The 19,768-nt window shown below is 50.8% G+C and overlaps 1 protein-coding gene across 16 annotated transcripts in view; it reads right to left on the bottom strand.

The window, feature by feature from the left end:
- The window catches only part of CACNA1A (calcium voltage-gated channel subunit alpha1 A), a 316,764-nt gene that overhangs the window by 285,540 nt on the left and 11,456 nt on the right, over positions 1 to 19,768 (bottom strand). For all 16 annotated transcript variants that reach the window (XM_045576057.1, XM_045576056.1, XM_045576055.1 and 13 more), the window contains exon 2: positions 14,580 to 14,902. In XM_045576057.1, coding sequence (XP_045432013.1) covers positions 14,580 to 14,848 — 269 coding nt within the window. In that variant the 5' untranslated portion in view covers positions 14,849 to 14,902. The remainder of the gene's footprint in view (positions 1 to 14,579; positions 14,903 to 19,768) is intronic.

Here is a 19,768-nt window from a genome sequence, read left to right as displayed (position 1 = left end):
ATGAGAAATACAAACTCCCAGGCCCCTCCCAGGTTTGCTGAATCAAAAACTCAGGGTGGCCAAAACCGGTGTGGCTCAGTGGATAGAGTGTCAGCCTGAGGACTGAAAGGTCCCAGGTTCGATTCCTGTCAAGGGCATGTGCCTTGGTTGCGGGCACATTCCCAGTAGGGGGTGTGCAAGAGGCAGCTGATCGATGATTCTCTCTCATCGATGTTTCTAACTCTCTATCCCTTTCTCTTCCTCTCTGTAAAAAATCAATAAAATATATTAAAAAACAAAAAACAAAAAAACCTCAGGGTGGCCTGGCCAGTGTGCTCAGTGGTTAGAGCACACTGAGGGGTCATGGGTTCAATTCCCGGTCACAAGCACGATCCTGGGTTGCAGGTTCAATCCCCAGCACTGGAGGCAACCAATTAATGTATCTCCCTCACATTGAGCTCGCTCTCTCTCTCTCTCTTTCTCTTTCTCTCTTCCTCCCTTCCTTCTATTCTCTCTGAAAAATCAATGGAAAAAGATACCTTAGGGGAGGAGTCACAACTAACCTCAGGGTGGTTCCTGCAATATCTGTGTTTGAACAGGCTCTCCCGGGGGCAGTGATGTGTGCTAAAGGCTGTAGGGGCGTCTCCTGCAGGACAGCCACAGCCACGTGGACACCTGTGCTGCTGCCAACCTCCAGAGGTCAGCCAGAGTCTGGCACACGGGCCTAACTCAGGACTGAGGTTCTGGGCCCTGCTCTGAAGGGAATGGGTCAGCCCCTGAAAAGCGGCTGCACCTGTAGGAACCAACTGAGCTGGAGTTTCAGGTGAGGTAAGGGCTCCCTTCGAGGCCGAGAAAGGAAATGTGGGAGACGAAGTCCCATCCTCCAGGACTGAGGAACCCAAGGAGCTCTCCAGCGTGACCCCGCTGGATGGAGCTTCTTTTAAACAGGGCACCCTCGTGCTGAGGCAGGAGCTGCAGAGCTCCAGGATGTGCCAGCAGCCCGCCAGCAGGCCCAGGGCACAGGCTCCGCGCCAATCTGTAAAGAATTTCCATCAGCTGAACCCGGTGTGGCTCAGTGGACAGAGGGGCAGCCTGCGGACTGAAAGGTCCCAGGGTTGATTCAGTCAAGGGCATGTACTTTGGTTGCAGGCACATCCCCAGAGCGGGGTGTGCAAGAGACAGCTGATCGATGATTCTCTCTCATCAATGTTTCCAACTCTCTATCCCTCTCTCTTCCTCTCTGTAAAAAATCAATAAAATAAAATAAAAAGAATTTCCGTCATACGTGAAAATCTCAGTGCATTCTGTGTCAGCCTTCAGAGGCTGCCCTGTGTTCCGGGGCTTACTTCTAGGGCCTGCCTGTGTTTTGGGGACATTGAAATGTCAGCTTTGGAAGAAAACCCCAGCCCTTCACTGGCCAGGGAGGAAAAGGCTTTTTAACTAACTCAGTTGGCCTGGAATATCATTTCTGAGCTGTGTGAGCATGGGAAAGTTACTTAACCACGCTGGGCTCCATTTCCCTGATTGTCAAAAGGAGGGAAGGATATTTAAAAATATGCACCAAGGTTGTTCTGAATATTTTTTTTTAAAGTAGGAGAGTGCCCATGACAATGATCAGCATGTGAACAGCATACCACATGCTGAATAAATATTAATAACCTAAATAAATATACTCTCTGGTTCAAGGCTTAAGGGTTACCACTGTTGGCTTTTGATTTCACCATCTCTACACGCTACACAGGAAACACTGTGCGAAATATCTCCTCTCTGTTCCCACTGACCTCTCACTATGATTTGCAGGAGTCGGCAAGTTACAGTCCTCAGGCCAGACATGGCCCACTGCTCGTTTTCATAAAGTTCTATTTACAGTCCTTAGCCATGCCCATCCATTTACACATTTTCTATGGCTGCTTTCATGCTATGTAGGCAACGCTGAGGTGTTACAACAGAGACCAAGTGACTCCTGGAACTGAAAAGATTCACCATCTTGCCCCTTACAGCAGTTCGCACCCTGGATTTAGAGGTTAGATTTTCATCTCTTAGCCAAAAGTTCACGCTAATTTCATATTCATCTTCCATGCAACCTTTACTGACCTCCTACCGCGTGCTTAAGCCCTAGTGATACACAATCAACAAAATGAGGCCTGTGGCCTTTAGGAGATCACACCCAGGGGCGTGGGTGGGCACTGGTTCATTCTGTTTAACTTCGCACGCCTCTGACATTTACGATGTGCCAGGCACTGTGCGAAGCGTTCTTGCCAATGTGTAATCCTCGTGGCAACTCTATGAGGCGGCGAGAGCTATTCCATTCCGCGCTTTCAGACGTGGCGACTGAGGGCTGCTGGGGGGGGGGGGGTCGCTTCCAGAGGCCACACAGCAACGAGCGGAACTAGACCATCAACCCAGCCAACCCGGCTCCTGAGCCTCAAAGCTGCGTGAGCTTGTATTCAGAATCCCTTGGTCTAGCATGCAGACTGGAGAATGTTGCCCGGAACTCTCCAGACCATAGAAGGGGAAGACGAGGCTTTTTCTCTTAAACACCTTCTACCTGAGCCCTGACTCAACAATGTGCTTTCCCAGACTCTCCACACCCGGAACTTTTATAATCTCCCGGCCCCCAGCATACCCAAAGGGCTGTGGCATTTGTGGGCTACGGCTGGCAGGCAGCTACTTTTGCTGCCAAATCTGCCCTCGGTACCACCTGTGGGGTCTCCTGACAACTTAAAACAGGCAAGAATGGCCTTCTCGAATGGCCAGAGACCACATCTGCTTTGGACAGTGGCATTTCGGGGATCTTTTTGTTGTTGTTTTTTTTACCTGTACTGTTGCCCATCTCACTGGTGGCTCTGAGCTCTTGGGGAGTTATAAGACCTGCACCCTCCTCTCCCCAAGGGGGCTGCAACCAGTGGAAAATGTCAGAAGGAAAGAAATTATTTCATTTTTATTTTATCCCCATTTGGCCTCCTTTGAGCCGGTCCTAGCAGCCAGGAGAACCTGATGTGTTGGAAGGACGTACTTTAGTGATGGTGGCAGAAAAAAAGACGGAAGGAATCAGCAGTGGGCAAAATGGTGATTCTGGGGGGTGGACAGGGGGAATATGGATCCACAAACTGCTTGGGTTCCAAAGGCTAATGTGGGGAATCTGACAGATCACAAGGAATTGGGGGGGGGGGGGGGGTACCACCTTAAGAGGAGGGGACTCCCCAGGCCTTCCATGGCTGGCCACAGCCAAAGCTGCTGATCCAGAGGACACAGGGAGGGTCCTTCTGCACTGAAACCAGCCGCCGCACTGAACAAGCAGCTCCCTCGGCCCAGACCTATCATCATTATTATTATTATTACCGTATTTTTCGGACCATAAGACGCACTTTTTTCCCCCCAGAAGTGTGTGGGGGGGGGGGGGGGGAAGTCCCTGCGTCTTATGGTCCAAATATAGCCTACACATATACTTTTAAAAAAAAAAGTTTTTTACTTGCCCGGCTCTGTGTGGTCTCTGTGTGCTTGCCCGGCTCTAAAATGGTTCTAAATGCTGCTGTTTACTTTACAGGGTTGATTACATGTGTTTATGACTGTGATGTTGGGTTTTAATGCACATAAAATATTTTAGGAGACTATTTGTTTCAGAATCTTTTTTTCTTCATTTTCCTTCTCTAAAAACTGGTGCGTCTTATGGTCCGGAGCGTCTTATGGTCCGAAAAATACGGTATTTTTAATATCATCTCGGCTAGAATTGTCCAACTGCCTCCCTTGAAAAAAGAAGGGGGGGGGGGGGACCTGCTGATTCCCAAGCAGGTTCTCTTTAAAGGTCAGACTTCCATTTAACTGCGATGTCTAAACAGCTTGCTGGCCTCTCTCTCTCTCTCTCAGCTGTGAAAACTGAGGGCTCCAGCTGCTTAACACCCTCCCCGGGGCCACCACACCCCGCTGTCCAGGCTTCCTGCCTACCTATGCTGCTGTCCACTGAATAATGCATCGAATCTCCTCTTTGTTAAGAACGCAAGAGGCGGGTGCTTCTGTTACTTCCCCTTTACAGACAAGGAAACTGAGGCACGGAGTGAAGAAAAAATGCCTCCCCTCCCCTCCCCCCTCTCACCCTTCCTCCCTCCGCATCCTGATTCAGCAAGAAGCAGAGCTGGGATTTGAACAGGGGACTGTCTGGCTCCCAGGCCAGAAATTCAACCACACCCCAGGCCAAAGCTGCACTTGACCAGCCTCTGCCCTTCAAAACACTGACTCCCCCCAGTTCGTCTTTACCAAGCCCCTCGCGCGTGAACGAAGAAGTCGCCATACATGTAATGACTGGGTATTCTATGATGGGAACTGGAGTCTTACTTCGGGTCTGCCTTCCATGTCTCAGAACACGGTCCACCGGGAGCAGGAGGGACGGGTGATGGGCACCGGGAGTGGGAGCCCACAGCTTCCCGCCTCCACGCGGGAGCCACAGCGCCACCTAGTGGCGAGCGGTGGCAGCCATGGCCAAAGCCAAGCCCTGTTCTAGCACAGAGGTACCCAAACTTCTGTATAGGGCCTGAAAGGAAAAAAATGCTCAGCTTTGCAGGCCGGTCTCTTCTACAGACTCAACTCCGCCCCTGTAGCACCCAGGTAGCCGCAGACAACATACAAACCGACCAGGCTACATTCCAGTAAAACTTTGTGGACATTGAATGTTTACTGACTTCATAGAATTTTCACGTATCAAGAGATATTATCCTCTTTTTGATTCCCCCCCCAACTACTTAGACAAGTAAAAACCTTTCTTAGCCCATGGGCCACACCAAATGTCTGACTGGGTTTGGCACCCTGATTGTAGCTTGCTGGCCCCTGTTCTAGAAGCTGGGGGCCTAGCAAAGAACAAACCAGGCAAAAATGCCTGCCTTGGAGGAGCTAGTGGAGAGACTACAGTCAACAAGATAAAAAACTAATATAGTAGTATGCATACTAGAGGCCTGGTGCATGAAATTTGTGCATTGCGGGAGGGGGGAGGGGGGCGCGGGTCCCTCAACCTGGCCTGCACCTTCTCCAATCCGGGACCCATTTCAGGATTGGGCCTAAACTGGCCGTTTGGACATCCTTCTTGCAATCCAGGACTGCTGGCTCCTAACCCTTGCCTGCCTGCCTGCCTGCCTGATTACCCTTAACCGCCTCTGCCTGCTGGCCTGATTGCCTCCTAGCTGTTTTCCTGACTGCTGGCCTGATCGCCCCCTAACTGCTCAGCTACTGGCCTGATCGCCCCTACCTGCTCTCCTCTGCCAGCCTGATTGCCCCTAACTGCCTCTGCCTCAGCCCCCACCACTGTGGCTTTGTCCAGAAGATGTCCAGCCTAATTAGCATATTACCCTTTTGTTAGTACAGATGAACTGGCCAACCATGCTATGAGAAAAATTAAGTAGGGCAGGGGGAATAGAAATGCTCCATTTAAATAGGGTGGTGAGGCCCTGGCTGGGTTGCTCAGTTGGCAGGAGCATTGATCCATACACCAAAAAAAAAAAAAAAAAAAAAAAAAAAAAAGGTTGTGGGTTCAATCCCCAGTCAGAGCAAGTAAAGAAGGCAACTGATCAATGTTTCTCTCTCACATGGATGTTTCTCTGACTCCCTCTTTCTCCCTACCTCTCTCTCTACAGGGTGGTTAAGAAAGGCTTGTAGAAGAGGTGATCTTTATTTTTTTTTTAATATATTTTATTGATTTTTACAGAGAGGAAGGGAGAGGGATAGAGAGCTAGAAACATCGATGAGAGAAAAACATCAATCAGCTGCCTCCTGCACACCCTCTACTGGGGATGTGCCCGCAACCAAGGTACATGCCCTTGACCGGAATAGAACCTGGGACCTTTCAGTCCGCAGGCCGACACTCTATCCACTGAGCCAAACCGGTTTCAGCAGAGGAGGTGAGGAAGGAGCCATGTGGATATATAGGGGGAAACATTCCCACCAGAGGGAATAGCAAGTGCAAAGGCCCTGCGGCAGGCCACCCTGGCGTATCTGATGAACAATGGGGAGGCTCATGCGACGGGAGCGGAGTGAGCCAGGGGAGGGCAGGACAGGGCCTTGAGGGGCTTAGGGAGGACGTTGGTTTGTCCCCAAGACCCATTTCAACAACCATTGAGATCACACACAGGTTCATCATCTCTCTTTGCGGTTCAGTGACATTAGTCGTTTTACCAACAGTCCCATAAAATCCTAATTTTCTCACTGAAAACTAGGGAGCTATCTTACTAGGCATGGAAAATGGAGGGAGTGAGAGAAGCAGAGAATAAATGGGAAAATTGACTCTCTAAAACAGTGTTTCCCAAAGTATGGTACACGTACCCCCAAGGGTATGGGAAGAGTTTGGTGGGGGTACGCATTGCACCAAAGTTTGGTGGGGATATGCACTGCACCAGGCTTAGCTGCGCCTAATTCTACGTTCTCATGAGTACAAGGGGTACTTAGCGTTACAAAAATTATAGAAAGGGTACACATATGTCAAAAGTTTGGTAAACACTGCTCTAGAAGAATCCATTTCTCCTTCTTCCTCACCTTCATGCCCTCTCCTGTACGTTTAGGCCTCAGGGACCAGAGTAATTCAGGCCAGCCACCCCAGCCCCAGCTGGTGACCTGCAGGATGGCTGGGTCTGAGCCTCCACATCACAGAAATGTCTGGTTCTGGCCTGAAAGTCAAGGTCACACCATTCCTGTCCTGGTGTGACCCTCAGACGCCTCAGTAACACTGGGAACCTGTTTGCCTCTCTGCGCAGAGAGCAGACTAACAGTGATAATAACAATAACAATACCTGCTCTGGCTGCTTCACGAGACTGCTGTGCGCCACGCGGAACACAGAGACACTTTGGAAAAGCACGACGGGCGGCACAATCTCCTATCACAGTGGTGAGGAGGGTTAAATGAGTTTAGAGAGAAAGGACTTGGATCCATGCCCTGCAGATAGCAAATGTGCCATCAATACTGGTTATTCTTATTATCATTACAGCATAATAGGTGTTATTCACGGCACTCACTTACTGTTCACTTAGCCATCCTCACCCAGCCCATCATTCTCCCACCCAGTCCTCTGTGCGCTGAGGAGGAGGAAGAGGGAGGGGTTAGAATGTGGCTGCTCCGATCAGGGTCCACAGACAGCAGCATTGACCTCACCTGGGAGCCTGTTGGAAAGAAATTCAGAGTCCCAGACCCCCTGCCAGACCTGTCGAATGGGAATCTGCATTTAACAAGATCCCACAGGGGTTCCAAACGTAGTGAAGTACAAGAAGAAATAGTCTGGAAGTTTCCTCCTTGGGGAGGCCCCTTCAGTCCTCCCCCTCCGCCCCCCCAGAGTCTGGCAGCCCCTCTGAGCACTCCCCCTGCTTATCATTTGTTTTATGTTGGTTTTTCCTGCTGGGTGGAGAGTGTGGTTCTGGAAAGAGCCGACTGTTGACTGATGTGTCCCCAAGGCCCCACATGAGGGGGTGACCTAACTGTTGGTGAAAGAAAGAAGTAGGGGGAAAGGAAGACGGGAAGAAAGGAGAGAGGGGTGAAGGGGTGAGGAAGGAAAAAGGTAAGAGGGAGAAAGGAGGGAAGGAAGGAAGGAAGGGGAAAGAAGGAGAGAGGGAAGGAAAGAGGTGAATGGAGGAGGAAGGAAGAAGGTAAGAGGGAGAGAGGAGGGGAAAGAAGAGAAAAGGGGAGGGGAGGGAAGGAAGGAAGGGGAAAGAAGGAGGGAGGGAAGGAAAGAGATGAAGGGGAGAAGAAGAGATAAAGTGAGGAGTAAGGGGGAGGAGGAAAGAGGGAGAGAAGGAAGGAGGGAGAGAAGGAGGGAGAGAAAAGGAAAGCATGTAGGGGAGAGGGGAGGCAGACAGAGCCTTCTCATTGCACTCTGGGCATAAGAAGCTCCAACGTGAGTTAGGGCACCCCCAGGGAGCACACCTGTGGAAGCGTGGGTCCAAATACTCAAACTTCCATTTCCGTTATTGTTTCGTCTAAAACGAAGAAAAGCACTGGCTTTCTTAATCCTTAACGTATGGTTGACCCAAATCTGCTTAGCCAGTTGGCAGCGACCCTCACTCATTCTCATTGCATGTGTTCATTCAGTAGGTATTTACTGAGCACCCACTGGGTACCAGCCTGGGCTCAGGCCCCAGGGACACGCAGTGAGCAAGACAGATGAGCATCCTGCCGGGGACATTCCAATGGGAGAAACAGACAGGAACAAGATAAATAACCATGGCAACCCATGGCGATGTACTGCAGTCTGCTCAGACCCGTGCTAAGGGGTTAATGGATTGGGATATTGGCTGGCAATGTGGAAGGTTTCTAGAAAGAATAAGGATTAAAGAAAATATAAATGGGAGCGGAAAGGGGCAATGAGAAATGGCAAAGTGGGGACTCGGTCCTTTCCTGGCACCCAGACTCCATCAGTCACAGGAAGAAGTAAAAACAGTGGTGAGCTCTTGCAATCTCTATTAAAAGGCAGCCAAAAGCATTCAAAATTCTCGTGAAGACATTTTGGGATGTAGAGCCCCATCTGCTACAGTTACTTCACTTTCATAGGCACTCTGCCTGGTGGGATTCCCACGATGGGCAAAGCCACGTGGTTAGCAGGATGCAAAGATTTTCAAAGAGACAATTCAGAATGGGACATCTTCTACAGGACAACTGATCTGGTTTCTTCCATGAATCAATGGGATGGGGAAAGGGGCAGAGTATCTGTCTAATAAAAGAATAATGTGCTAATTGACCGTACCTCCTCGACACCCACCAGCCTATCAGTAGTATGCAAATGAACCCAACAAATATGGCAGGTTCATTTGCATACACTGTGTTGAGTAGCTGGGGCCAGGCAGGATGGGAGGCTTGTGTCATCACCATGGCAACAACGCAGGCGTTCCTCACCACCCCAGCCGCTCTGGGCAGCGTGGGAAGGAGGAAAGGCGACTCCGGGCTGGAGAGGAAAGGAGGCTCCGGCCAGAGCGAAGGCAGTGCCCGCAGCCAGGGGAAGGAAGGCCCAGTCTTGCATGAATCTTCATGTACTGGGCCTCTAGTAGACTAAATAAGTCTAAAGAGATAGAACAATGAAAAAAATGAACACAGAATAACCATATGACCCAGCAATTCCACTTGTGGAAGTACAGCCAGAAGAGCTGAAAATGGGGTTTTAGGAGATAATTACATACATGCATGTTCATGGCTGTCATAGTCACAGTGGCTGAAAGGTGGAAGCAACCCAAGTGACCACGGACAGATGACTGGGTAAACAGAATGTGAAATATCCATAGAATGGAATATTACTCAGTCTTTAAAAGGAAGGAAATTCTGACACATGCCACAACATGGATGAGTCTGAGGATATTATGCTGAATGAAATAAGCCCATCTTTATGATCCTACTTAAATAAGGTCTTGCACAAGTCAAATTCATAGAGACAGGAAGTAGAATGGTGGGTGTCAGGGGTGGGGAGTTACTGTTTAATAGAAACTAGGTTTCAGATTAAGAAGATAAAAAAGTTCTGGAGATGGATGGTGATAATGGGTGTAAATCAATGTGACTATACTTAATGGCCACTGAACTGGACACTTAAAAAATAGTTAAGATGGGCCCTGGCCGGTTTGGCTCAGTGGATAGAGCATTGGCTGCGGATTGAATGGTCCTGGGTTTGATTCCAGTCAAGGGCACATACTCGATTGCAGGCTCCTCCCCGGCCTGGGCCTTGGTAGGGGCACATGCAGGAGGCAACCAATCAGTGTGTTTTTCTCACATCAATATTTTTGTCTTTCCTTCTCTCTTCCTCTCTCTCTAAAAATCAATGAAAAAATATCCTCAAGTGAAGGCTTAATAATCCTATATAATAAAAAGGTAATATGCAAATTGACCATCACTCCAACACACAAGATGGCCGCTCTTATGTGGTCAAAGATAGCCGCCCCCATGTGGACACAAGATGGCTACCACAAGATGGCCATTAAGGGAGAGCAGTTGGAGGGGACCAGACCAGCAGGAGAGGGCAGTTGGAGGGGACCAAGCCTACAGAGAGAGCAGTTATAGGTGACCAGGCTGGCAGAGGAGGGCAGTTAGGGGTGACCAGGCCAGCAGGGGAGGGAAGTTGGGGGTGACCAGGACAGTAGGGGAGGGAAGTTGGGGGCAGTCAGGTTAGCAGGGCAGAGCAGTTAGGGGTGACCATGCTGGCAGGGGAGGGCAGTTAGAGGCAATCAGGCCGGAAGAGGAGCAGTTAGGCGTTAATCAGGCTAGCAGGGGAGTGGTTAGGGGGTGATCAGACTGGCAGACAGAAGTGGTTAGGGGCAATCAGGCAGGCAGGCAGGCGAATGGTTGGGAGCCAGCAGTCCTGGATTGTGAGAGGGATGTTCGACTGCCGGTTTAGGCCCAATCCATCAGGCCTAAATGGGCAGATGGATTGGGCCTCCAGATTAGAGAGGATGCAGGCTGGGCTGAGGGACACCCTTTGCATGAATTTTATGTACCGGCCTCTAGTAATAAATAAAATAAAAATAGTTAAGATGATAAATTTTATGTTGTGTATATTTCACCACAATAAGAAAAGGCATTTGACAACCAAATGCAATATACAGACCTTTTTGATTCAAAAAAACCAACTATGAAAACACAAGTAGGGAAATTTGAATGTGGACTGGAAATTTAATATAAAATTATATTGTTAATTTTATAAGTGTGGTATTAGAGAGAAAATGCCCATGTGCTTTAGATGTGTAACCTAAAGTTGGTAAAACCACATATAGTCTGGAATTTGCTTTAAAATAGCTCAGAAAATAAGAAAGAAGGAAATGGCTTAATTATGCTAATCTGGCAAAATCCTGATAATTATTAAACTGGGGGCATGGACATATGGTGCCCTCAACTGTTGATGTATTCAAACACTTTCAGAATAAAATGCTCTCACAAAACAAGTATTCAAAAAGTGAAGGCAGCCGAAACTGGTTTGGCTCAGTGGTGGAGCGTCAGTCTGCGGACTGAAAGGTCCCAGGTTCAATTCCGGTCAAGGGCATGTACATCGGTTGTGGGCACATCCCCGGTAGGGGGTGTGCAAGAGGCAGCTGGTCGATGTTTCTCTCTCATCGACGTTTCTAGCTCTCTGTCTCTCTCCCTTCCTCTCTGTAAAAAATCAATAAAATATATTAAAAATAAAAAAGTGAAGGCAAACTTTTAAAGTACAAGGGCAAAAGTGTTTGTATCATTAAATTTTAAAAATTAAAATCATGTTGCCCTAGCCGCTTTGGCTCAGTGAATAAAGCATTGGCCTATCAGCTGGTCAATGTTTCTCTCTCATTGACGTTTCTGGCTCTCTTTCTCTCTCCCTTCTTCTCTGTAAAAAAATCAATAAAATATATTTAAAAAAAAAAAAAAGCATCGGCCTATGGACTGAAGGATCCCGGTTCGATTCAGGTCAAGGGCACATTCCTGGGTTGCTGGCCAGCGCCCCATGGGGGCATGCAGAAGGCAGCCAATCAATGATTTTCTATCATCATTGATATTTCTAGCTCTCTTTTCCTCTCACTTCCTCTCTGAAATCAATAAAAATATATATCTAAAAATATAAAAAATATTTAAAATTTTAAAGAACATTTACTCACTAATATCTCATCATCTTAATCTTTTCATATTACATGTAATAAATTCAGCATAATAATTATAATTGATAAATAAAAATATACATTATGGGTGTGCTGAAAATGTGTTTGTTTTATTGATAAGGGTAGGAGTTCAGAAGTTTGAAGATCATGGCTATAGATTCTCCAAGTCTTTCCATGATCCTAAAAAGCGATGGGAATAGGAAACTGAGGCAGAAGCTGGCCATTCAAGGTGGTTGTGGCAGAAATGGCATCTTAAACAGGGTCTCCTGATTCTGAACACCCTACAATGCTCCTCTTTTCTCCATCATATGACTGACTTTCTTATTTTCTGAATTACATGAAAGTATGTTCCTACCACCTTTTACTGCAGCAAATCTTTGGCCAAATGGTTAAGAGCTCAAGTTTTGGAGTCTGACAGCCCCCGGGGTTCGAGTCTCAGTTCTACCTCTTTCTAACAGCAAGCTCACAGGCACTCACCTCATCTCAGCCTTCATTTTTCCATCTGCAGATTGGGGGCAATAACGACTGCATGGCAGAGTTATGAAAGGGCAACAAGATCATAAAGTTCTGGCCACAGTAGGTGCCCAACAAGCATTAGTTGTCATTACTATTATGAACTAGTGGCCTGGTGCACTGACTTGTGCACACTGAAGGGAAATTAATTAGGAGGTGGCCAGCAGGGCGGGACTGAACGAGGTGGGACCGGACTCGCCCTGGAGCCAACCTCCCACGGTCCCTCCCTGGCCAGCTGCACCCGGTGCCACGGCTCGAAGGGCATCTGTGGAGGGGTCTCTCCGGCAGGTGGGGTCCCTCGGCCTGGCCTGCAGGATCAGGCTAAAACCGGCAGTCTGACATCCCTTGTGGGGTCCTGGAGTGGGAGCGGGCACTCTGCAAAGGTGCTGTGGCACAGGATGTGGAATGCAAATACAAGGGTGCAATAAACCAGATTTGGGGCCGACAGTGCCCCAGCAACAACAGAACCCACAGCCAAAGGTGGAATCGCCCAGGAGGAATCGGGCTCCCTCCTCTCTGGTTCTAGGGTGTGTCACCCAAGAACTGCTGCTGCCAAGTCACTGCAGCTCCACAGCTCCTGCGTTGAGTGTCCGCCCCCTGGTGGTCAGTGCAAGTCATACAGAAAAGCCTGACCAGTAGAATGGTTGCTTAGCTTTTATATACATAGATAGATATAGATTATACTTAATCATTTTCCTTGGGCAACAGGGTGTGTTTTATTATTTCTTTAATTCACTGACCCTTTTTTCTCCCCTAAAAATTTCTTCCTAATGGGTCTGTGGAAATAATTCATTCTAATTCCTTCAGGAAGACTTGCTGTTTCTGAGGGAGCTAATTAAATTTCTTTTTAAAAATAAAACGATGCCCTAGCCAGTTTGGCTCAGCGGATTGAGCCTGCAGACTGAAAGGCTCCAGGTTCGATTCCGGTCAAGGGCATGTACTTTGGTTGCGGGCACATCCCCAGTTAGGGGGTGTGCAGGAGGCAGCTGATCAACATTTCTAACTCTATCCCTGTCCCTTCCTCTGTAAAAAATAAATAAAAATATTTTTTTTTAATAAAATGAAAGAAAACAGGAGGAGAATGGACATAAGTGGGAACTAAACAGAAGGAAGAAGAGAAAGAAGCTGAGTCCTGGAGAGGGGACAATAGGAGAACGGTGTTTAGCATTGTATTTACAGATGTAGGTGCACCCTAGTTATTTAGGAAGTGATGGATGGGTAGATGGAAGGAAGGGTAGATGGATGGGTTGATGGAGGGATGGATGGATGGACTGATGGATGGATGAATGGACAAATGGATAGGTGCCTAGATGGGTGGGTGGAGAGGAGAGAGTCAGAAGGACCCCAGTGTCCTGTCCCCACCATTCCCTTTCTACATGTGCCGGAATGTGCCACCAGATGTCAGGCTAACCTCAGGAAACCACCTCAGAGGCCAACCGGCACCACCTTTCTCACTCAACCTGAGCTCTTAATGGCTCACATGGGTAATCCAGTTTCCCTTGCATCCTGTATTTGCACAGCCCTCGTCGGCGCACAGCAAACCCCCCTGGCATCCATAACCCAGCTCCCCGCTCCAGCAGGTGGAGAACAGGAGAAGCCTGGCGGAGAGCCGAGTGGTGGCGGACCGGAGCATCGGAGGGTGGGAGAGGGGCTTCAGGGTCCCGGGAGGGATCAGCATGCACATCGGCCTCAGCCCCAATCGTCCTGAAATCAGTGTTCGCATCCCCCCTGATCTCTGCCGGGAACACACACGGCTGAGCTTTTGCCAAAGAAACTCTTGAGAAGAAGAGAAAGGAACCGGTGCTGGCTCTCCTTCCTCCGTGGCCAGAACCGATCCTTCGCACCACCTGCCTCCCGTCCTCCGGCAGCTGAGAAAGGGCCATCTCCCCGGGGGCTGAGCCCAGGAAGGCCCTGGCCCAGGAGATGTGAGAGGGACAGCGCGAAGCCCAGCCCTTGTCTGCACAGCAAGTCCCAGGAGAGGATCCCCTTGGGGGCAAAGAGAAAGGGGGGCCAGGACCAGGGTCTCCAGAGTCGCCCCATCCTCACAGCCCCCTCGTTGCCTGCATTACAGACTTATCTTTCAGCCACAGGTTGAAGGAGCAATTCCTGTCTCCTACCCCCTCCCCAACATCCCGCTCCCTGCCCCCGGAAGTGGCATTTCTCAGCAAGTTCACTCTGGAATCATCTGCCAACCCTTCCCAGGTCCCCAAGCAGGGTCCTCTGAGGATACCCCACCTCACCTACAATTAACCCCTTTGCTGCCATACCATGTGATGTCCCAGGGGCTCCCAAGGGGGGGGGGGGGGGCGTAAGGCAGCTGATAGTAATCAACAGACAGGGAAGGAATGTGAGGTGTCAGCAGCCAGCACAGCGTATGAATGTGTTCCAGTCGCAAGCACCTGCCCACCCCCACCCCCACCAGAATGTGTCAGAAATGAGCTGTGCCCGATTCAAGAGACCCCTTGTGCGGCCTCCTCCCCCGGGTCCCCCCCAGGGCCTGGGCCGGGCATACTCACTCCCACTCCTTCCTCCTGGCCTGGGGGGTGCTGTGGATTTTGTGCGCCTGGTGGGCCAAGATGACATCCCGGTGGTCCACCAGGCCGCCCCGCCGCTTCAGAGGGGGCCCCTCGCAGCTGCCGCTCATCCGGGGGGACCGTGTGGCCTGCAGGGTGCCGGGAGGGCCCGCGGCGGCCGGGTCTGGGGGCCCCGAGCCACTGTCCTGCAGGGCATCATAGTAACCACGGGAGGAGAACATGGGGTCCGGGACCCAGGAGGACTTCGACATCCATGGGCCTCGCTCAGAAATCTCGGGGTCTTCGGCCTCCAGCACAGGGTGGCACTAGAGAAGAGAGAGAGAGAGAGAGAGGGCGAGTGAAGGGGTGCAGAGAGAGTGAGCACGGGGACAGGTGAGGAGGCAGATCAAAGCGCAGTGCGGGCGACCAGACAGCCTTTCACAGGAAGTCAAAACACACCCCAGGCCCAGCCCACCGGGATTTAGTATTTCCTTGGCAACTCCGGGCAGGAAAGCCAGTTCTTAGGAGCTGCCTGGCAACCGGCGCCGAGGATGGAGGGAGAGACCGCGAGCCGTGTCCCCGGACACATGCTCCACCTCAGAAGTGCCGGCCAGGGAGGGCGGCCGCTGGCTTTCTTGGCGTCTCAGTGTCCCCCTCTGCCAAGTGGGCCGCCGGGAGTCTGCTCCGTCAGGCTCCTCGGGGCCCTGGGTCCTGTGAGCTCCAGAAAGTCACTTGGGAAACGGGAAGGGCGAGGTCAAGGTTCAGCTTTAAAATCCACATGGGGCTGAAACCGGTTTGGCTCAGTGGATAGCGTCGGCCTGCGGACTGAAAGGTCCCGGGTTCGATTCCAGTCAAGGGCATATACATTGGTTGCAGGCACATCTCCGGTAGGGGGTGTGCTGGAGGCAGCTGGTCGATGATTCTCTCCCATCGGATGTTTCTAGCTATCTATCCCTCTCCCTTCCTTTCTGTGAAAAATCAATAAAAGATATATTTTTTAAAATAATAAATAAAAATAAAATAAAATCCACGTGGGTGTGGCCATCTGTCGAGGGAGTCTGCTCTCGCCACCTCAGCTGGCTTTCTGGAGAGAGACCATGGACACGGGCCCAGTTCACACGGATTCTCCTCTCCAGAGGAACTTACAGCCCCGAGAAGATCTTGGTGTCTGTTCCGCTCACTTGCCAGCCCCAAGTTGGGCATCTGTGAATGAGACAGACAAATGCCCCTCACACCATGGGACGGACATTCCCGGGGCAAGGAGGGCAATGGGCAAAGCAGGAAGGCTATGCAGAGACGAGGAATGGAAGCGTGCTCTGGAGAGGAATTAGACGGGGGAGGTGTGTTTCTTTGTTAGGGCTGCTGGAACAGAGCGCCACAGACTGGGCAGCCTCCACAGACTTCCGTTGCCTCTCGGTGTCAGCAGGGGCGATGTCTCCTGAGGCCTTGCTCCTCGGCGTAGATGGCCTTCTTCTCCCTGTGTCTTCACATCGCCTCCCCTGCGCCTGTCTGTGTCCTGATCGCCTCTTCTTCGAAGGACACCGTCATATTGGATTAGGACCTCATTTTACCCAAATTACTTCTCTAAAGAGCTATCTCCAGATGGAGTCGTCATTTGGGGTGCTGGGGGTTAGACCCTCAACCTCTCTGAACTTGGGGGACACATAACTCACCAGGAACTGATGGAAGTGTTGGGTGGGCTGGTTACTGTATTAACTAGGGGGTCATAGAGTGTCACGAAGGAAATGACATCTAAGCAGACACCCTAGGAGCTGATGATGCAGTGGCCACATGGGAAGAGTGTGGAATCGCACCCTGACGTGGTATACCTGCAAGCTAACAAAGACCACCCCCAAAAAATATTCTTACTGCATCAAAATTAAAGAGAGAAACCCCCCCAAAAAAATAGAAAGAGGAGAGAGAGAGAGAGAGAGAGAGAGAGAACACCCAGCTGTCAGGTTGGCTGTGCTGTGTCGTATCTACACGTTAGCTAAGACCGCAGAGCCCAGGCACCGCGGGAACACCTTAGTGGAGAAAGATTCAGGCGCCTACGGACAGGGTGTCTGTACCAGGGAAGGTGGGAAGAGGAGCAGGAGAGACAGAAGCTAAGACACACACAGCCCCGGTGCCGTCTCCGGAGACAGCCACAGGCTGCAGTGCCCGCCCTGCAGTGCGGGCCGTTAGCTGAGTTGTCACTCACAGCTCCTTACTTCCCTTCACTCCTCAGGTCAAATCCATCCTCAGGTCCTGCCCACTCGCTTCCAAAACTTACCCTGAATCCCATCACCTCCCATCACAGCACGCGCCCCCCCTCCCCCAGCACTCACCTGCACTCAGGTGGTCGCTTCTCCCAGGCCAGCCAGCTTCCCCGCCCCAGCCCCCAACCTGCATTCTGCAGTCCGCGGGGTCTTTCCGAAACCTGGGTCAGCCCTGCCGCTATGATAACAATAACAGCCACCCAGGGCTGTCTCGCCGCCCTCACCTCCACCTCGCCCTCCTCCCCTTTGCCCTCTACGCTCAGACTCACTGGCCCCCTCACCCTTCCTGGTCTCTGCCAAGCTCGTTCAAACTCTGTATCTATGGTTCTCTCTTCCCAGAATGCTGTTCCCCTCGTCTCCAATGGGAGACTGGGAGCCACGTAATTCAGGGCTGTAGTTAAACGCAGACACACCCCTCACTCCCTCCAATGAGACCTTCCCCAGGGGGTGGTCCCTCTCTGGGAATGGTACTTCTGTGGGGGATTGAATCACAGCTGCCTCCCCCATAGCGGGAGGGTCTTGTTCTGTGTTGTTTGCCGTTGTGTCTCTGACCCCTTAAACATTCTTTTCTTTTTTTTAAATCTCTTTTATTTTTTTATTTTTAAATATATTTTTGTTGATTTTTTTACAGAGAGGAAGAGAAAGGGATAGAGAGTTAGAAACATCGACCAGCTGCCTCCTGCACACCTCCTACTGGGGATGTGCCCGCAACCAAGGTACATGCCCTTGATAGGAATCGAACCTGGGACCTTTCAGTCCGAAGACCGACGCTCTATCCCACATGTGTCAAACACAAGGCCCGAGGGCCAAATCCGTCCCGACAGGCCTTGCAATGTGGCCCGCACCGCGCTGTCATCACTGCACTCCACTGCGATTCCATCACAATGACAGTTTATGACTGTTCAGTAAACCATTCGGCCCGCGATTTAGGCTGGATTTTAGATTTTGGCCCCTTCTCTGATTGAGTTCGACACCCCTACTCTATCCACTGAGCCAAACCGGTTTCGGCAAACATTTCTCGCATGAATGAATGGATGAATGAATGAGCTCAGGAGAGCATCACCAGACACTTTGCAAACTGCTGCCTGAAGTCCAGGGTTTCTCAGTACCGAAGGGATGAAGTGTGGGCGGAAGGAAGACGTATTCGGGTGCCAGGCCTGACCTCAGCACCCAATGCACGCGCTGTGTGGTCCCCAGAAAACCACTTCACCCTCTGAGTCTTCTGAACAACGTGGGGTGATACCACTGCGGAGGAGCGCGAGCTTACCGAGGACAAACAAGGCAGCAGCCGGCGCCTGGCGCGGGGCCATGGGAGGTGTTGGGTCCAGGCCGGCTCTGGTGTTGATGTTGCAGCCGGTGGGGGGAGCCCGGAGGCCACGGGGAGAGGACAGCTGCTCCAACAACACCATCCAGCGCTTCTGCGGAGCCCTCGCCTGCGCCGCCGGGCCCCAGCTTCCTGTGTGTACACAGGAGAAGCAACCCTGGCCGGCAGGCGCTTCCCCGCCAGGTGTCCCTCCCTGACACCTGCCGGGCCCCGTGACAGGTGTGCTATTCCCTTTCTCTGTTTGTCCAACCACAGCACGGGGGGCATGGCAACGCCCGTGGGGCTGGCTTCCCCTAGAAGCAGCCAGGTTTCATCAACAGGCGGTTCCGAGAGAAGACAATGAGGGAAAGCAAATAGAAACAAAAACAACAAGTAGCCTTAAGCCTGAGGCCACAGAAAGCCTTGCTGTTAACAGCACCTGTATCCGCCACTGTCCCAAATCCACACGGAAGCCGCACCTGAGGCAGGGACTGACCCCCACCTCCGTGCCTGGACCAGCCTGAGTTACCATGGCAACCAGAGAGTGTCTGCAGGTGCTCCAGATTAATGCCGGGCTGGTCCGGAAGCTATGGGAGAGGAGCAGGGAGGGAGGGACCGCAGGAAATCTGGGGGCCTCCTGTGACCCACCTCATATGGACAGGGCCCCGGGCTTCCCCACCCACAGGTGGAACACATGCTAGTAATTGATGAAGACCAGCTTTATCTATGCTAAAAATTAGTAAAAAGATAAGGCACTGAGCTAAAGGGTAAAGGAAAAACATTCCCTAAAACTTTGCAAGCTCGCACATTAGAAACGCACATGGTACTCCTAGGGAGAGGATAGAAACTCAGAAATGTCCACGAAGTCCTTCCTCCATCCAGGAAATAAAAATAAGGCCAGCCCTGGCCAGTTTGATCAGTGGTTAGACCATCTGCCCGTGGACTAAGGGTCTCCAGTTCGATTCCCAACCAAGGGCACATACCTCGGTTGCAGGCTCAATCCCCAATCCAGGATGGGGCATGTGTGGGAGGCAACCAATCAATGTGTCTCTCTCACATCAACATTTCCCTCTCCTCTCCTCTCCTCCCTCCCCTCCACTCTCTCTTAAAAAAAAAAAAAAATCAATGAGAAAAAAAAATATCCTCTGGTGAGGACCAAAACAGTAATAATCATAAAACAATAAGGCCAGGCAGGGGTATGTGAGCCTGCAAGCCTTCGGTGTATTCCCTGATGTGTGTGTGTGGGGGGGGGGGGGGGGGGGGGGGGATCTTTTTCTCCCTGTCTGAGAGGGAAATTTAAAAACTAAAAAATGGCCAGGTAATTTCACTCCTGAATTCATGTGGCCGCTGAAAGGTATGTCCATAAAGCTCTATTTATAGTAGCTCAAAAGAGGGAACAAGCCAGAGGTCCACCAACGAGAAGATAGAAAAATAAACTGTGGTTCGTTCATACGACAGAATACAGCACGGCAATGAAAAAGGATGAGCTGCAGGCCACAATGGGATGGACCCCCAGGCAGACCATGCCCTTGCTATGAGCTTCAAAAACAGACGAAACTAATCTACCGTGAAGGGAGCCAGAATACTAGTGGCCTTGGGGACAATGGGGTGTTGACTGGGATGAAACACCA

Source organism: Pipistrellus kuhlii, unplaced genomic scaffold, assembly GCF_014108245.1.
Source record: "Pipistrellus kuhlii isolate mPipKuh1 unplaced genomic scaffold, mPipKuh1.p scaffold_m20_p_73, whole genome shotgun sequence".
NCBI classification, from domain to species: Eukaryota; Metazoa; Chordata; class Mammalia; order Chiroptera; family Vespertilionidae; genus Pipistrellus; species Pipistrellus kuhlii.
Note: the sequence above shows the minus strand (reverse complement) of the source record. Positions and strands in the feature narration are given on the sequence as shown.